This window comes from Gorilla gorilla, chromosome X (genome assembly GCF_029281585.2).
Source record: "Gorilla gorilla gorilla isolate KB3781 chromosome X, NHGRI_mGorGor1-v2.1_pri, whole genome shotgun sequence".
In the NCBI taxonomy this organism is placed as follows: Eukaryota; Metazoa; Chordata; class Mammalia; order Primates; family Hominidae; genus Gorilla; species Gorilla gorilla.
In genome coordinates this window covers 25,255,500-25,275,162 of record NC_073247.2, presented here as the reverse complement: position 1 = coordinate 25,275,162, position 19,663 = coordinate 25,255,500, and the positions used below count along the sequence as shown (strand labels likewise).

The window sequence follows — 19,663 nt, the reverse complement described above, 5'->3', positions numbered from 1 at the left end:
ATTTTTTGAAGGGTTTTTTGTGTCTCTATTTCCTTCAGGTCTGCTCTGATTTTAGTTATTTCTTGCCTTCTGCTAGCTTTTGAATGTGTTTGCTCTTGCTTTTCTAGTTCTTTTACTTTTGATGTTAGGGTGTCAATTTTGGATCTTTCCTGCTTTCTCTTGTGGGCATTTAGTGCTATAAATTTCCCTCTAGACACTGCTTTGAATGTGTCCCAGAGATTCTGGTATGTTGTGTCTTTGTTCTCGCTGGTTTCAAAGAACATCTTTATTTCTGCCTTCATTTTGTTATGTACCCAGTAGTCATTCAGGAGCAGGTTGTTCAGTTTCCATGTAGTTGAGCGGTTTGGAGTGAGTTTCTTAATCCTGAGTTCTAGTTTGATTGCACCATGGTCTAAGAGACAGTTTGTTATAATTTCTGTTCTTTTACATTTGCTGAGGAGAGCTTTACTTCAAGTATGTGGTCAATTTTGGAATAGGTGTGGTGTGGTGCTGAAAAGAATGTATATTCTGTTGATTTGGGGTGGAGAGTTCTGTAGATATCTATTAGGTCCGCTTGGTGCAGAGCTGAGTTCAATTCCTGGGTATCCTTGTTAACTTTCTGTCTCATTGATCTGTCTAATGTTGACAGTGAAGTGTTAAAGTCTCCCATTATTATATGGGAGTCTAAGTCTCTTTGTAGGTCACTCAGGACTTGCTTTATGAATGTGGGTGCTCCTGTATTGGGTGTATATATATTTAGGATAGTCAGCTCTTCTTGTTGAATTGATCCCTTTACCATTATGTAATGCTCTTCTTTGTCTCTTTTGATCTTTGTTGGTTTAAAGTCTGTTTTATAAGAGACTAGGATTGCAACGCCTGCCTTTTTTTGTTTTCCATTTGCTTGGTAGATCTTCCTCCATCCTTTTATTTTGAGCCTATGTGTGTCTCTGCACGTGAGATGGGTTTCCTGAATACAGCACACTGATGGGTCTTGACTCTTTATCCAATTTGCCAGTCTGTGTCTTTTAATTGGAGCATTTAGTGCATTTACATTTAAAGTTAATATTGTTATGTGTGAATTTGATCCTGTCATTATGATGTTAGCTGGTTATTTTGCTCGTTAGTTGATGCAGTTTCTTCCTAGCCTCGATGGTCTTTACAATTTGGCATGTTTTCTCAGGGGCTGGTACTGGTTGTTCCTTTCCATGTTTAGTGCTTCCTTCAGGAGCTCTTTTAGGGCAGGCCTGGTGGTGACAGACTCTCTCAGCATTTGCTTGTCTGTAAAGTATTTTATTTCTCCTTCACTTATGAAGCTTACTTTGGCTGGATATGAAATTCTGGGTTGAAAATTCCTTTCTTTAAGAATGTTGATCCAGTCTATCATTGTTGGACATTTGGGTTGGTTCCAAGTCTTTGCTATTGTGAATAATGCCGCAATAAACATACGTGTGCATGTGTCTTTATAGCAGCATGATTTATAGTCCTTTGGGTATATACCCAGTAATGGGATGGCTGGGTCAAATGGTATTTCTAGTTCTAGATCCCTGAGGAATCGCCACACTGACTTCCACAATGGTTGAACTAGTTTACAGTCCCACCAACAGTGTAAAAGTGTTCCTATTTCTCCACATCCTCTCCAGCACCTGTTGTTTCCTGACTTTTTAATGATTGCCATTCTAAGTGGTGTGAGATGATATCTCATAGTGGTTTTGATTTGCATTTCTCTGATGGCCAGTGATGATGAGCACTTTTTCATGTGTTTTTTGGCTGCATAAATGTGTTCTTTTGAGAAGTGCCTGTTCATATCCTTCGCCCACTTTTTGATGGGGTTGTTTGTTTTTTTCTTGTAAATTTGTTTGTGTTCATTGTAGATTCTGGATATTAGCCCTTTGTCAGATGAGTAGGTTGCAAAAATTTTCTCCCATGTTGTAGGTTGCCTGTTCACTCTGATGGTAGTTTCTTTTGCTGTGCAGAAGCTCTTTAGTTTAATGAGATCCCATTTGTCAATTTTGTCTTTTGTTGCCATTGCTTTTGGTGTTTTCGACATGAAGTCCTTGCCCACGCCTATGTCCTGAATGGTAATGCCTAGGTTTTCTTCTAGGGTTTTTATGGTTTTAGGTCTAACGTTTAAGTCTTTAATCCATCTTGAATTGATTTTTGTATAAGGTGTCAGGAAGGGATCCAGTTTCAGCTTTCTACATATGGCTAGCCAGTTTTCCCAGCACCATTTATTAAATAGGGAATCCTTTCCCCATTGCTTGTTTTTCTCAGGTTTGTCAAAGATCAGATAGTTGTAGGTATGCGGCGTTATTTCTGAGGGCTCTGTTCTGTTCCATTGATCTATATCTCTGTTTTGGTACCAGTACCATGCTGTTTTTGTTACTGTAGCCTTGTAGTATAGTTTGAAGTCAGGTAGTGTGATGCCTCCAGCTTTGTTCTTTTGGCTTAGGATTGACTTGGCAATGCGGGCTCTTTTTTGGTTCCATATGAACTTTAAAGTAGTTTTTTCCAATTCTGTGAAGAAAGTCATTGGTAGCTTGATGGGGATGGCATTGAATCTATCAATTACCTTGGGCAGTATGGCCATTTTCATGATATTGATTCTTCCTACCCATGAGCATGGAATGTTCTTCCATTTGTTTGTATCCTCTTTTATTTCCTTGAGCAGTGGTTTGTAGTTCTCCTTGAAGAGGTCCTTCACATCCCTTGTAAGTTGGATTCCTAGGTATTTTATTCTCTTTGAAGCAATTGTGAATGGGAGTTCACTCATGATTTGGCTCTCTGTTTGTCTGTTGTTGGTGTATAAGAATGCTTGTGATTTTTGTACATTGATTTTGTATCCTGAGACTTTGCTGAAGTTGCTTATCAGCTTAAGGAGATTTTGGGCTGAGACAATGGGGTTTTCTAGATAAACAATCATGTCGTCTGCAAACAGGGACAATTTGACTTCCTCTTTTCCTAATTGAATACCCTTTATTTCCTTCTCCTGCCTGATTTCCCTGGCCAGAACTTCCAACACTATGTTGAATAGGAGCGGTGAGAGAGGGCATCCCTGTCTTGTGCCAGTTTTCAAAGGGAATGCTTCCAGTTTTTGCCCATTCAGTATGATATTGGCTGTGAGTTTGTCATAGATAGCTCTTATTATTTTGAAATACGTCCCATCAATACCTAATTTATTGAGAGTTTTTAGCATGAAGGGTTGTTGAATTTTGTCAAAGGCTTTTTCTGCATCTATTGAGATAATCATGTGGTTTTTGTCTTTGGCTCTGTTTATATGCTGGATTACATTTATTGATTTGCGTATATTGAACCAGCCTTGCATCCCAGGGATGAAGCCCACTTGATCATGGTGGATAAGCTTTTTGATGTGCTGCTGGATTCGGTTTGCCAGTATTTTATTGAGGATTTTTGCATCAATGTTCATCAAGGATATTGGTCTAAAATTCTCTTTTTTGGTTGTGTCTCTGCCCGGCTTTGGTATCAGAATGATGCTGGCCTCATAAAATGAGTTAGGGAGGATTCCCTCTTTTTCTGTTGATTGGAATAGTTTCAGAAGGAGTGGTACCAGTTCCTCCTTGTACCTCTGGTAGAATTCAGCTGTGAATCCATCTGGTCCTGGACTCTTTTTGGTTGGTAAACTTTTGATTATTGCCCCAATTTCAGCTCCTGTTATTGGTCTATTCAGAGATTCAACTTCTTCCTGGTTTATTCTTGGGAGAGTGTATGTGTCGAGGAATGTATCCATTTCTTCTAGATTTTCTAGTTTATTTGCGTAGAGGTGTTTGTAGTATTCTCTGATGGTAGTTTGTATTTCTGTGGGATCGGTGGTGATATCCCCTTTATTGTTTTTTATTGTGTCTATTTGATTCTTCTCTCTTTTTTTCTTTATTAGTCTTGCTAGCAGTCTATCAATTTTGTTGATCCTTTCAAAAAACCAGCTCCTGGATTCACCATGGAATACTATGCAGCCATAAAAAATGATGAGTTCATGTCCTTTGTAGGGACATGGATGAAATTGGAAACCATCATTCTCAGTAAACTATCGCAAGAACAAAAAACGAAACACCGCATATTCTCACTCATAGGTGGGAATTGAACAATGAGATCACATGGACACAGGAAGGGGAATATCACACTCTGGGGACTGTTGTGGGGTGGGGGGAGGCGGGAGGGATAGCATTGGGAGATATACCTAATGCTAGATGACGAATTAGTGGGTGCAGCGCACCAGCATGGCACATGTATACATATGTAACTGACCTGCACAATGTGCACATGTACCCTAAAACTTAAAGTATAATAAAAAAAAAAAAAAAGAATGTTGAATATTGGCCCCCACTCTTTTCTGGCTTGTAGAGTTTCTGCTGAGAGATCTGCTGTTAGTCTGATGGGCTTCCCTTTGAGGGTAACCCGACCTTTCTCTCTGGCTGCCCTTAACATTTTTTCCTTCATTTCTACTTTGGTGAATCTGACAATTATGTGTCTTGGAGTTGCTCTTCTCAAGGAGTATCTTTGTGGCGTTCTCTGTATTTGCTGAATCTGAATGTTGGTCTGCCTTGCTAGATTGGGGAAGTTCTCCTGGATAATATCCTGTAGAGTGTTTTCCAACTTGGTTCCATTCTCCCCGTCACTTTCAGGTACACCAATCAGACGTAGATTTGGTCTTTTCACATAGTCCCATATTTCTTGGAGGCTTTGTTCATTTCTTTTTATTCTTTTTTCTATAAACTTCCCTTCTCACTTCGTTTCATTCATTTCATCTTCCATCACTGATACCCTTTCTTCCAGTTGATTGTGTCAAGTCCTGAGGCTTCTGCATTCTTCGCGTAGTTCTCGAGCCTTGGCTTTCAGCTCCATCAGCTCCTTTAAGCACTTCTCTGTATTGGTTATTCTAGCTATACATTTGTCTAAATTTTTTTCAAAGTTTTTAACTTCTTTGCCTTTGGTTTGAATTTTCTCCTGTAGCTCAGAGTAGTTTGATTGTCTGAAGCCTTCTTCTCTCAACTCGTCAAAGTCATTCTCCATCCAGCTTTGTTCCGTTGCTGGTGAGGAACTGCGTTCCTTTGGAGGAGGAGAGGCGCTCTGCTTTTTAGAGTTTCCAGTTTTTCTGCTCTGTTTTTTCCCCATCTTTGTGGTTTTATCTACTTTTGGTCTTTGATGATGGTGATGTACAGATGGGTTTTTGGTGTGGATGTCCTTTCTGTTTGTTAGTTTTCCTTCTAACAGACAGGACCCTCAGCTGCACGTCTGTTGGAGTTTGCTAGAGGTCCACTCCAGACCGTTTGCCTGGGTATCAGCAGCGGAGGCTGCAGAACCGCGAATGCTGCTGTCTGATCGTTTCTCTGGAATGTTTGTCTCAGAGGGGTACCCGGCCGTGTGAGGTGTCAGTCTGCCTCTAGTGGTGGGTGCCTCCCATTTAGGCTGCTTGGGGGTCAGGGGTCAGTGACCCACTTGAGGAGGCAGTCTGCCCGTTCTCAGATCTCCAGCTGCGTGCTGGGAGAACCACTGCTCTCTTCAAAGCTGTCAGACAGGGACATTTAAGTCTGCAGGGGTTACTGCTGTCTTTTTGTTTGTCTGTGCCCTGCCCCCAGAGGTGGAGCCTGCAGAGGCAGGCAGGCCTCCTTGAGCTGTGGTGGGCTCCACCCGGTTCGAGCTTCCCGGCTGCTTTGTTTACCTAAGCAAGCCTGGGCAATGGCGGGTGCCCCTTCCCCAGCCTGGCTGCCGCCTTGCAGTTTGATCTCAGACTGCTGTGCTAGCATTCAGCGAGACTCCGTGGGCGTAGGACCCTCCGAGACAGGTGCAGGATATAATCTCCTGGTGCGCTGTTTTTTAAGCCCGTTGGAAAAGCACAGTATTAGGGTGGGAGTGACCCGATTTTCCAGGTGCCATCTGTCACCCCTTTCTTTGACTAGGAAAGGGAACTCCCTGACCCCTTGCGCTTCCCGAGTGAGGCAGTGCCTCGCCCTGCTTCGGCTCGCGCACAGTGCGCTGCACCCACTGTCCCGCACCCACTGTCTGGCACTCCCTAGTGAGATGAACCCAGTTCCTCAGATGGAAATGCAGAAATCACCCATCTTCTGTGTAGCTCACGCTGGGAGCTGTAGACCGGAGCTGTTCCTATTCGGCCGTCTTGGCTGCTAGCTCCCTCATATTGTTTTTTCTATTTCTTTGAAGAATGTTGTTGGTATTGATAGGGTTTGCATTGAATCTATAGATTGCTGTGGGTAGTATGGATACTTTAACAATATTAATTCTTCCAACCCATGAACATGGAATATTTTTCCATTTTTTGGTGTCCTCTTCAATTTATTTCTTCAGTGTTTTATGGTTTTCATTTTTTTGGTTAACTCCTTGGTATTTAATTTTATTTGTAGCTATTGTAAATGGGATTACTTTATTTCTTTTTCAGATTGTTCACTGTTGGCATATAGAAATGCTACTGATTTTTGTTGATTTTGTATCCCACTACTTTACTGAATTTGTTTATCACTTCTAAGAGTTTTCTGGTGGAGTCTTTAGGTATTTCCAAATATAAGATCATATCATCAGCAAACAAGGATAATTTGACTTCTTCCTTTCTAATGTGGATGCCCTTTGTTTCTTTATCTTGTCTGATTGCTCTAGCCAGGACTTCCAGTACTATGTTGAATAACAATGGTGAAAGTGGACATCCTTGTCATGTTACACATCTTAGAGGAAAGGCTTTCAGTTTTTCCCCATTCAGTATGATACTAGGTGTGGGTCTGTCAAATATGGCTTTTATTATGTTGAGGTGTGTTCCTTCTATACCCAGTTTTTTAAGGAGTTTTATCACGACAGGATGTTGAATTTTATCAAATGCTTTTTTAGCATCAATTGAAATGATCCTATGGTTTTTCTTCTTCATTCTGTTGATATGATGTATCACATTGATTGATCTGCATATGCTGAACCATCCTAACATCCCAGGGATAAATCCCACTTGGTCATCACGAATGATTTTTTTTAATGTACTGTTGAATTTCGTTTGTTAGTATTTTGTTGAGGATTTTTGCATCAATATTTATTAACAATATTGGCTTGCAGTTTTCTTTCTTGATGTGTCTTTTTCTGGTTTTGGTATCAGGGTGATACTGGCCTTGCAGAATGAGTTTGGAAGTATTTCCTCCTCCTCTCTTTTTTGGAAAAGTTCTAGTAGGATTGATTAGCTCTCCTTTAAATGTTTGGTAGAATTTAGCAGTGAAGCCACTGGGTCTTGGGCTTTCTTTACTGGGAGACTTTTTATTACAGCTTTGATATTGTTACTTTATTGATCTGTTCAAGTTTTGGATTTCTTCCTGGTTCCATCTTGGTAGGTTGTATGTGTCTAGGAATTTGTTCATTTTTTCCAGATTTTCCTCTTTTTGTTTTTGGCATATGGTTGCTCATAGTAGCCATTAATGATCCTTTGAATTTCTGTACTATCAGTTGTAATGTATCCTTTTTCATTTCGGATTTTATTTATTTGTATGTTGTCTCTTTTTTTTCTTAGACTGGCTAAAGGTTTCTCAATTTTATTTAACTTTTCAAAAAACCAACTTTTTGATTCATTGATCTTTTATTTTGTTTTCTTCGTTTGTACAGGCTTTGTTACAGTTAGTATAGTCATGTAACCACAATGTGAGTTGCAGATTAATGTGTTTAAAAAGCAACTAATGATGGGAGTGTGTGTTGATATGGAAAAGCCATAGAATCTAAGCATCATGGAGAGTAGTAGTCCTGCCCAGTTTCCCACATCTACTGAAGACATTGTATGAGTAATAAATAATCTTGTTATGCTGCACCACTGAGAACTTTGGGGTTATAACTGCAGCATATCCTAACTTATCGTAATACATCAAAATTAATTAGCAACTCTTCAGGAATCCTTGAACTCCCAAATTTCAGAGATATAGCTTCTGCTTTAGCAATCATGATATATTATCTCTCATACATATTCCTTCACACTGCTTTCTTAAATTCTGTTTAGCATAGAAGTCCAAGAGAAATGTTAGCCTCCATAAAACTCTGGTGACTCTGCAGTAAGTACCAAATGTTCTCACATATAGTTGTTGGGGCTGTGTGTGAAAGAATTTTTTTTAGGCTTTGGAAATACACTTTATGTCTGAAATGATTTCTGTTGGCATTAAAATATGTCCTGAATTGTGACATCTCAAGCTTGATGACTTTTACCTGCCTATTATATAAATTCTATTATGTAAGATATAATGGAAATTTGATTTAGTTTCCTGAATTTCTAGCTTAGAGTTTGTGAAAATTCTAGGACAATGATAATAAACCTCTCCCTTTTCTTCCACACACTTCCCTCTCTCTCTTTCTCCTAGTTTGAATCAAACCATGTCATTATTTATCTGAGCCATTGGAAACAATATACCTTTTTTGTAAATTAAGGATCTGGAAAATAAATTCCAGTTTTTAAATAATCATTAGTCATCTTGTGAAGTTAATTCTTTTCTCAAGTCTGACATGATTTTACCAATACTTTTCAATAAGTATATCCATTTTAATTTATATTTTATGTATTTATCATTGTATATTCACTTTTTCAGAAGTATTTATTTACTTCATAGCAATTCTGTGACTTTCTTATATGGGCTATAACTATAACTGGAAATTCCTAATTTTTTAAGCCTTACAGGAATTGAGTCTCCTTTTCCTCTGTTGTTAAATAAACTTCCCTGAGACACAATCCCTCAGGTTGTAGAAAATCTAACACCCTGGCTAACATGTCTGTTTAGCTGTGTGCATCTCACTTTCCTGTGGTCAGTCTACACTGTGGCCTGCTTCCCTGTCACCACTTAGATGATGGTGGCTACTGTCTTCTCCCTACACCAGCTCTGCTCTTGGTACACCTGCATCACCTCTGACTTGGACACTACTCTGCACAAACGCAAAGTGCCATTGGAACAGATTTTTATAGAAGGTTTAGGAGTAATAGAGAGGCTCACAACTCAGAACAGTGAAGACGAGCCATGTAAAATGGAATCAAAGGCACTCGAGTTCTCTAGAATCTTTTGGCCATCCTCATCCCTGGGAAATTCTCAATGCATGTCTCTCTTCTCAGGCCACAGCATCTCATCACAGTACTGGGCTCTCTTTCATTTTCACACTTGTCTCACTTATCCTCTTCCCTCCTTTCTCAGGGTCCTCACTCCCTCTCTATCAAACTTTTCTCACTTCCCTCCTTTGAAACTCATAATTCCCCTTACTCTTACTTGTATGTACTACAATTTGCCTAACCCAGTCTTTAACTCATTCTATTCTGGGTATATACCCTTTGGAAACCTGTGTTTTCAGATTAGCATTTTCTGTAACACAATCACATTGTTAGACATGGGACTCCTACTCACCAATTTTTAGAACAAGGGGAAGCAATATAAAGTATCAAGGCATTCGAGAAGGATAAGAAGGACTAGACATCCTTGTGGGCAGGAGTAGCTTGTGAGTACAGAAATGTTGTTGAGCTGCAGTGAATGGGATTAGAGCAGTCAGAACGGGCCATGTAATGGAGGATCTTGGTAAGTATCTTGTGGGCAGAAGGAAGTTGTTGAAAGATGGAAGATGCAGAACATCGTGCTCAAAACTGCATTCTAGAAAGATCACTCTAACCACAGTCAGAGGGGCAGAATGGAGTCTAGGAGAATAGTTATAAGACTTTTAGTCCAGAAGGAAATACAAAATGCCTGTGCTGAGGCAGAGCTGGGTCATCCCTAATGGGTTTGAGAGTTCTTCAGAAGGTGGGACTGATGGGGGTTGGCAGCCAGATGGACCAATAAGTCAGCGAGAGAATGAAGCTGGCTTGAGCAGTTTAGCGGGGGTGATGGTGTGTTCTCCATGATAAGGGAGCAAGGAATCAGGAACAGTTTGTGGTGGAGGTGGAGAGGCCCATGGATTCAGTTATTCCTGTGGTTAGTTTCAGGTGCCAGTGTGACACTATCTTAAATATATTGAGTAGCAAGCTGTGGACCCTCAGACACTGGCACCCACAGCTTTAACACACTTGGTTTTGAATGTTCTTGAGGTTCGTGACATCACTAAAGCACAAACATGAATTAAGAGGTAAAATATTGGTGTTTAGGAGTGATCATGTAGCCTATGAGTGTGACTCATGCACCCACTTTTTTTGGAGATCAGGAGAAGTCAGGAATGGTGGGCTCAGGGAGAAGTGGTGGTGTCTAGTAGCATGAGAAGGAGGAGATGATAAATACAATTGAGGCATGTGGAGTTTGAGGTGACAGAGTGACGTACAGGGGACATATCCAAAAGCCACTGAAAAATCAGGACTGGAGCTTGGGTGGTATCAGGACTGGAGGTGTAGATTAGGGAAACAAAAGTTTAGTTCATTTGCCAAACTACAGTCTTTGATTTCTTAGTTCTGTTAAGTGGTAGAGCTGAGAAGCAGGCCTTAGCTTATGGAATTTGCTGTATTTGTACAAGGCAGCCTGTGAAAATTGGCAGAGGCAGGTTAGGTCTTTAAGAATCTACGAAGGGATTCAGGTAATGAATTTGGAAGAGGATGAAATATAATCCATATCAGCACAATTATATCTTTATTATGTCTGTCTGCTGTGGGTAGAAAACAAGCATGGCATTTGAAGATAGAAGATGTACTAACTTTTCACTTCTGTCACTTTAATTTTCCTCATTTTTTTAACTTTTTTTATTTTTATTTTTATTTTTTTATTATACTTTAAGTTTTAGGGTACATGTGCACAACGTGCAGGTTAGTTACATATGTATACATGTGCCATGTTGGTGTGCTGCACCCAGTAACTCGTCATTTAACATTAGGTATATCTCCAAATGCTATCCCTCCCTGCTCCCCTCACCCCACAACAGGCCCCGGTGTGTGATGTTCCCCTTCCTGTGTCCATGTGTTCTCATTGTTCAATTCCCACCTATGAGTGAGAACATGCGGTGTTTGGTTTTCTGTCCTTGCGATAGTTTGCTGAGAATGATGGTTTCCAATTTCATCCATGTCCCTACAAAGGACATGAACTCATCCTTTTTTATGGCTGCATAGTATTCCATGGTATATATGTGCCACGTTTTCTTAATCCAGTCTATCATTGTTGGACATTTGGCTTGGTTCCAAGTCTTTGCTATTGTGAATAGTGCTGCAATAAACATACGTGTGCATGTGTCTTTATAGCAACATGGTTTATAATCCTTTGGGTATATACCCAGTAATGGAATGGCTGGGTCAAATGGTATTTCTAGTTCTAGATCCCTGAGGAATCGCCACACTGACTTCCACAATGGTTGAACTAGTTTACAGTCCCACCAACAGTGTAAAAGTGTTCCTATTTCTCCACATCCTCTCTAGCACCTGTTGTTTCCTGACTTTTTAATGATTGCCATTCTAACTGGTGTGAGATGGTATCTCATTGTGGTTTTGATTTGCATTTCTCTGATGGCCAGTGATGATGAGCATTTTTTCATGTGTCTTTTGGCTGCATAAATGTCTTCTTTTGAGAAGTGTCTGTTCATATCCTTTGCCCACTTTTTGATGGGGTTGTGTGTTTTTTTCTTGTAAATTTGTTGGTAATTTTCCTCATTTTAACGTTTCTGATGTCTACGTGATGCTCCTCCCCCAACCAGAAAAAAAAGAAAGAAAAAAGTTGGCAGGAGTTTCTTCTCCTCCTTAATCTCCCTCCCCTTCCACACGCAGACATACACACCCAAGGAGCTGTTATTAGGTAATTTCCCTTCAAAAGGCATTTCGAAATGTAATTTCTTCATTGGTGAAGAAACACATGGTGATCATTTAAAAATACTGAGTGGCAAAGGAATTCCTGAGTTTTTTTAAGATAATAGATTAAACTGAAGCCTTATTCTGCAATAGCAGTTGCTGATGCCAAGTTTATGGCTGAAATCCAAGTAGCATCTCTGCTTTGCCCCAGCACAGTACATGCCTGTGGCTAATCAACATACAGGTCTTGAAATCCCTGGTTGATCTATACACCTTGTCCCTAGTAATAAAAATCATTCACTTTGGGAGAACTTGAGCCTGGATTGTTCATAACCAGTTCTTTTTGTGTATACAAACTGGTTGGTTTCTTGGAGTTAGAGACAAATTTGTGAGATCAGGACCACAGTTTGACCTGGATAACTCTTCTCCACCCATGCAAACATCTTGGCTCTCATAATGAAACTTCATTGTCATATACTGGAATGACAAGAATTTGTTCAAGTTTTAGCCCTACCTAAGATCTGAAGATACCAGCATTTGTGCTCTAATTTTTTCAGAATGTCTTGTATTCCATGCATATTGACACTTTCTCTGTCTGAAATTCATTTCAAAAGAACATGGTAGAAATCATAGCCTGATGACTTTAAAGGAAAGAATTTATTGACTGAAGGCCTGTGCATTTCTTGGATTGTTTGATTGCACTTCAGCTTACAAAACAAAAGAAAGGGAATGCCAGATCCAAGTGTCCAACATCCTCATTCACCTGGACATCCTATAGGCACATTAATTCAATCTGGGCCAAACTGAACTCATCTGTCCTCATATGTTATTTCTCTTCCCATATTCCTGTCCACCACCCATCCAACCACTCAATCAAGAAGCATCGGGGGTTATCCAAGACTTTGGCTTCTTCACCAATTTTCAATTTTTAAAATTTTCATCTCTAAAAATCTCTTATTTTCATTCCTTCCTTTGCTTTCCCAGCACTTTCCTTAGGTCCCCACCATATCTCATCTGATCTGTGGCACTAATAGTGTCCCACTGAATTTTCCTGCCTCCAGTCAGCTTACCACCCCTGCTCCCAGCAATTGACTCAGCTGTCCTTAGAAAATGATCTTTCTATATTGCAAATCTGATTACTTTATTAGAAGTTTAGACCCCTCAGTGGTTTCCCATAACTACAGGATAATGTCTGAACTCTTTAATATAGCTTCCAAGGCTTTCCCTCTGTAATTTAGTCTCTGCCTTCCCTCTTTACCCATGGTCCACCATTCTGCTGTGTGATCCAACATTTCAGCTGCATCATATGATGCCATGCCATCCTATAATACACCAAGTTTTATGGAGTTGGCATTCATTTCATGTACCCTGCATATATATTTTTTTCTCTACCTGAAGTGCCCTTCCTCCCCCTTGTCTGACTGGCAAACTCCTAGTTGTCTTTTAAGAACATCTTATCCTTGGTAGCAGCCTACCTTGTTTTCCTTAACCCCACCCTCAACACCACTTAAAACATTGCCTCGAATGATATTATCTGTAATGTTTATCTTCACAGTCCATCAGGGAGCACCATAAGGAGCCATGATTCATGTATCTTTAGTATCTAAACTTGCTACAGCAAAGGGAGGAAGATAAATCATGTGACCACAGTCCCAAGGTTTCAAGGAAATCATAAGGCTCTTAAAGGAGACTAAGTCACAGAGCGCTTCTTATTGTCCATTTCGCCCATTTGTTTATGTTTTCTCGGGACTGGAGTCTTTGAAATTCATTGTTTCTGGCAGTCCTCAGTCCTCATGGCCTGAGGACATGGTGTTAATAAGAATAAGTAGAAGGGTGGCTACATGAACTGTATAAGGGGCCAGTGGTCATTTTTAAACTGAAGGGAATTTTGAGCTAATGATCATGCCCTAGAGCTGTGTTTTTCAAACTTTGAAAAACACGATCCCCAGAAGGATATATGATTTTGTCATGACCCAGTACACACACACACATGCACACACACGCGATAAAATCAATAAATGGAAAAAAGTTTATGAAACACTTTACTACATGACACACATTCTGACATTTTCTATTCCATTTAATCTATCCTATTCTATTTTGTTTTTTAAGAAAAATCTGTTTATAACCCATCAAATGATTTCACAACTCACCAATGGGTAATGACCTCTGGTTTGAGGAATCCTGTTGTCTAAGCGGCCTTCCTTTCACTCAGGTGCTTGGTTGTATGTGGCTGAAGATGGGCCACATCCCCAGAGGCCCTAACAAGAAACAACTGTTTGTGGGAGGAAGTGATTAATGGTTGGTGAGATCAGTATCAGCTGATGAATAGAATTCCTTGCATTTTAAAGACCTGAAAGAAGAGTGCAATGTAGCCAAATCCTGACTCTTCCAAGAGCTGAAAAAAGTTGCCTGATTAACAGAACATGAACTCAGAGACTGGAACCATTGATGACGGTTAGGTCCCAGCTACTTAGGTCACAGGGATTTGGAAGCCAATGCCATGGCACCACCATTTGAGAATGCTTCCAGCAGCCACGCCCATGGTCAATCTAATCAATGTGGTGCTTCTGCTTCTGCTTCTGCTTCTGCTTTGGTAATTTCTACTGCTCTGGTCGTTCACTGTGCATATCAAAATGACTGACAATTATCAGCTCAGCATGTAAACAAAGCCCAAGCAGAATTTAAATTACTAATGAGCAGTGGTGTTTGTCAAAAGAACACTGTTGTTTATTTCATTGGATTTCACATACAAAAATATTGTATTTTTGCAATCATGCCAGAGGGGAAATGAGGAAATTGGAGATCAAGGAAGATGCAAACAGACCAAAATGACAAGTACTATAACTTTCAAAATATCTTAAGCCAAGTTTTAAATGAAATCATGCAATTAAATTATTTAATTAATGTAGTCTAATGTTTATTAAAATGTTTATCTGCTGTTCCCCAAGCAGGTACAGAATACATGTGGGTTCCATACAAGAGGAAACTTCAGCTAGTCAATATGTGTTTTTGATACCTCCTGTATTAGTTTCCTAGGGTTGCTGTAACAAAGTACCACAAACTGGGTGGTTTAAAACAATAGAAATTTAGTCTCTCGCATTTCTGGAAGCTAGAAGTCTAAAGTCATGGTACTGGTAAAGCCATTCTCTCTCTCTCTCTCTCTCTCTCTCTCTCTCTCTCTCTCTCTCTCTCAAAGCTCTAGAGGATTTTTTCTTGTGTCTTCCTAACTTGTGGCGGTTGCTGGCAATTTTTGGCTTTCCTTGGCTTGTAGATGCATCATTCCAATCTCTGCCTCTGTCTTCACATGACATTCTGTGTGTTGCTGTCTTCACATGGCATTCTCCTGTCTGTCCCTCTCAGTTTAACAGTGTTTCTACTGGTCTAAAATTTTCAACAGTTTGTCGGCCTTCCATGAAACTCACAGGGTTCTGAGCCATTAGACATAAGTGTTCTTCATAGATCCTTCCTGGATACCCCTATCAATATCCATGGCTGCTGCTGAGATGGTTGATTGGATCCATGATCTCTTTACCAAATGGTTGTCTAGTCACACCCTTGATGTTCTTTCCAGAGCATACTCTCTCACATTTTGCTGTTATCTGAATAGACTGAGGATTTTCCAGATCGTCAAGTTCTGGTTCCTTTTTACATAACAATTCTCTCCTCAATTTATCTCTTTCTTCTAGAGTCTTGCTATAAGCAGCAAGGAGAAACTAGACAACACTTCCCATACTTTACTTGGAAATCTCCTCAGTTAGATATCCAAGTTCATTACTTACAAATTCTATTTCCCAAAAAACACTAGAATACAATTCAGCCACATTCTCTGCCACTTTATAATAAAGATCACCTTTCCTCCAGTGTCCAACAACATTTTCTGTCTGAGGTCTTATCAGAAGTACCTTTAACATTTATATTTCTACTAGTATTCTGTTCATGATGATATATGTATTCTGATTTGATAGAAGCTTTCTCTACTGTGCTCCTCACTTCCCTCTGAACCCTGTCACCTTTAACGTCTATATTACCATCAACCATCTCTTCAAGGCAATCTAGGCTTTTTCTATCAAGCTCTTCAAAATTCTTTCAGCTTCTACTCATTACTCAATTCCAAAGCCACTTCCACATTTTTAGATATTTGTTACAGCAGCACCTCACTTCCCAATACCAAGATCTGTATCAGTCAGGGTTTGCCAGTGAAACAGAACTAATAGAATACATACAGATCTGTATCTATACATGTATATCTGTATATCTTAATGATACTGGTGGGCTAGAGGAGGTCCCCAAACACTGGTAGGACCTCAACCCTGGCCGGTGTCTGGGCCCTTGACAACTTTGCGAGAAGGAGTTTAAAGATAAGTGAGAAAATAGTGAAAGTGTGGAGATTTTTTGCAAAGCAAAAGTACACACTCAAGAAAGGGGAGTGTGAGTACTCAAGAGAGTGAGTTGCACCAACAGTGTTTGGGGTTTCTATCTTTATGGGTTTCTTTAACCACGGGGTGGAATAATCATGAACATTTCTGGAAAAACGTTAAGATTTCTCAGAACTGTGGTGCCACCCGTTTTTGCACCAAATATGAGTGTTCCTGGAACAGTCATGGTGCTGGCAGGTATGTGGCTTAGTATGTTAATGAGCATATAATGAGGTTCTGGGTGAAACCTAGGTCAATTCTAGTGCCATATTCGGTCCAGTCAGTCCAGCCAGTATGGTCCACATCCTGTTTTTTAGGATCTTATTGGCCCTTAGCTTATGCAGCAATTTCACCAGTTTCCTTTTTGTCATGTGAAACTGCTGCCTGGAATTTTCTATTCTCTTAAGCATAGCTACAAAATACCTTTACATCAGTATCTAAATTGGTGTTTGGTTAAATAACTGGTTACTATAGCCTAGCCAAGTTGACAAGAAAACCCTAACCATCACACTCCCAAAGTCAGACTTGATCACGTTCTGTCATGAATTATCAAGCATCTGATCCTTTATAGGCTCAAAATATTCATGATTTATGCTTTTATTTATAAGTTTTTGACTTCATACTTAGCCAGAAGTCTTTTGTATTTGTTTTATTTTATATCTTTGTTTTAGACTACATATGATTTTGAAAATGCAGTGTATTAAATACTCTCCTTTTGGGTATCATACCTCTCTGTAAAACATATTGCTTATTTCTTTGTGTTAAGAAAAGCATTTTGAAGGCTGGGCACGGTGGCTCATGCCTGTAATCCCAGCACTTTGGGAGGCCGAGGCGGGTGGATCACGATGTCAGGAGATCGAGATCATCCTGGCTAACACAGTGAAACCCCGTCTCTACTAAAAATACAAAAAATTAGCCAGGTGTGGTGGCAGGTGCCTGTAGTCCCAGCTACTTGGGAGGCTGAGGCAAGAGAATGGCATGAACCTGGGAGGCGGAGCTTGCAGTGAGCCAAGATCGCGCCACCAAGATCACGCCACCGCATTCCAGCCTGAGCAACAGAGTGAGTCTCCGTCTCAAAAAAAAAAAAAAAAAACAAAAACAAGAAAACAAAAACAAAACAGGAAAGAAAAGCATTTTGAATTTTATAAAGTTCTTTAATGATACTGAGTTTTTTATCATAGGAAGTTTTCACACCCGCTTGCATGATATGGTATAACATTAAGGCTGACAAATTGCCCATCACAGGGCTGTGTGCTTGCTTGCTAAGGTCTTAGAGTTATAAGAGACACAAGAGTGGATGCATATGATAGAGGAAACACTTGGCTACCCATTAGAATCACCTAGGGATCTTTTACTCATCGCATACCAAGTTGAAAAGGCTAGGGGTGGTAGCCAGTATAAGTATTTTTTTAAAGCTCCCGAGATGTGGTTTTAAAATATATCCACAAATTCTTTGATATTCCTTTCTTCAAAAAGCAAAACTTAACTCCCCCCTCCTTGAGAGTGGGTTAGATTTAATGACTTATTTCTTTCTCTCTCTCTCTTTTTTTTTTTTTTAATGGAATCTCACTCTGTTACCCAGGCTGGAGTACAGGGGTACGGTCTTGGCTCACTGCAACCTCCTCCTCCCAGGTTCAAGCAATTCTCCTGTCTCAGCCTCCCGAGTAGCTGGGACCACAGGTGCACACCACCACACCTGGCTAATTTTTATATTTTTAGTAGAGATGGGGTTTCATCATGTTGGCCAGGCTGGTCTCGAACTCCTGATATCAGGTGATCCACCCACTTCAGCCTCCCAAAGTGTTGGGATTACAGGCGTGAGCCATGTGCTCAGCCTAGTGACTTGTTTCTAACATGAGAATATGTTAGTGACTGTGTGTGATTTCCAAAACTTGGTCGCAAAACATATTGAGACTTCTATTTGGTTTTTTTTTTTAGATCACATGTTTTGGGGAAAGCCAGCCAACCTGCCATGAGGACACTCAAGCAGCCCTAGGAAGAGTCCTACCTTGCAAAGATCTGAGGCCTCCTGCTAACAGCCAGCAAGGAATTGAGGTCTTTGTGATGGTTAATTTTATGTGTCAACTTGACTAGGCCAGATATTTGGTCATACATTATTCTCTGTGTGTATGTGAGAGTATTTTCAGATGAGATTAACATTTGAATCAGTAGGCTGAGTAAAGCAGATTGCCCTCCTAATGTGGGTGGGCCTCATCTGATTGATTGAAGACCTAAACAGAACAAAAAGGCTGAGTAAGATGGAACTACTTCTGCCTGACTACTTGAAGTGAAACATTGGTCTTTTCTGGCCTTAGAACTCCAACTGCCAGCTTTTGGACTGGAATCAACACCACCAGCTCTCCTGGTTCTCAGGTCTTCAGACTTGGACTGGAACTATATCATTGGCTCTCCTGGATCTCCAGCTTGCTGACTGCAGATCTTGGGACTACTCAGCTTCGATAATCATGTAAATGAGCCAGTTCCTTATAATAAATCTCTCTCTCTCTCTCTGTATATATGTGCGTGTATATAGACGTGTGTGTGTGTGTGTGTATATATATATGCACTTAGAATTGCCTTTCCAGCAATATATATAATATATATAATATGTAACATATATAATATATAATATGTAACATATATAATATATAATATATAACATATAATTTATTATATATAACATATATAATATATATGTTATATGTTATATGTGTTATATATTATATATGTTATATATAATCTATTATATATGTTATATATTATATATGTTATATATATAATCTATTATATATGTTATATATATTATATGTTATATATATAATCTATTATATATGTTATATATATTATGTTATATATATAATCTATTATATATGTTATATATATAGAATCAATAGGAAAAAATATATAAAACCAACCAATAGGATATATGTATATCCTGTGTGTGTGTGTGTGTGTGTGTGTGTGTGTGTGTCTATATATATATATATATATATATACACACACATACACATATATCCTATTGGTTCTGTTTTTCTGGAGAACTCTGACTAATACAGCTTTCTACCAACAGCCACATTGGAAACCCCAGTCAAGCCTTCAGATGACTAAAGCCTGAACTGACATCTTGATTGCCAATGTGCAAGAGATGCTGAGCCAGAACTCCCAGCTAAGCTACTTCTAAATTCCTGACCCACAGAAAGTATGTGAGACAGTAAGTGCTCATTGTTTTAAGCTACCAAGTTTTGTGGCAATTGGTTACACAGCCATAGGTTACTACAACCATAGGTGATTCCAACATGTAGCCAAGCTTAAGGACCATGGCCTTAGTCTTCTGTCAATAAAAATCATGAAATATCTGCCTTTTAGGCACTCAAAGGGATCTTAACCACTTATTTGTATTATAAGGCACCTATCAAATGTCTAGCTGAAGCAACAGATCTGTAGTGCTACCTCTTTTTTACTCCTTAATATTTTCCAGTTTCATACTCATGTTCCATCAAACCCTCTATCAGCAGGCTGTATGGCTGGATCATATTGCATTGATGTCTCTTTCTTC

The 19,663-nt window shown here is 39.6% G+C and overlaps 1 protein-coding gene across 1 annotated transcript in view; it reads left to right on the top strand.

Moving 5' to 3' along the window:
* FANCB (FA complementation group B) overlaps positions 1-19,663 on the top strand; it is a 197,886-nt gene that overhangs the window by 71,466 nt on the left and 106,757 nt on the right. The window contains exons 11-13 of the mRNA XM_063703003.1: positions 18,046-18,162; positions 18,423-18,574; positions 19,178-19,318. Coding sequence (XP_063559073.1) covers positions 18,046-18,162; positions 18,423-18,574; positions 19,178-19,211 — 303 coding nt within the window. The 3' untranslated portion in view covers positions 19,212-19,318. The remainder of the gene's footprint in view (positions 1-18,045; positions 18,163-18,422; positions 18,575-19,177; positions 19,319-19,663) is intronic.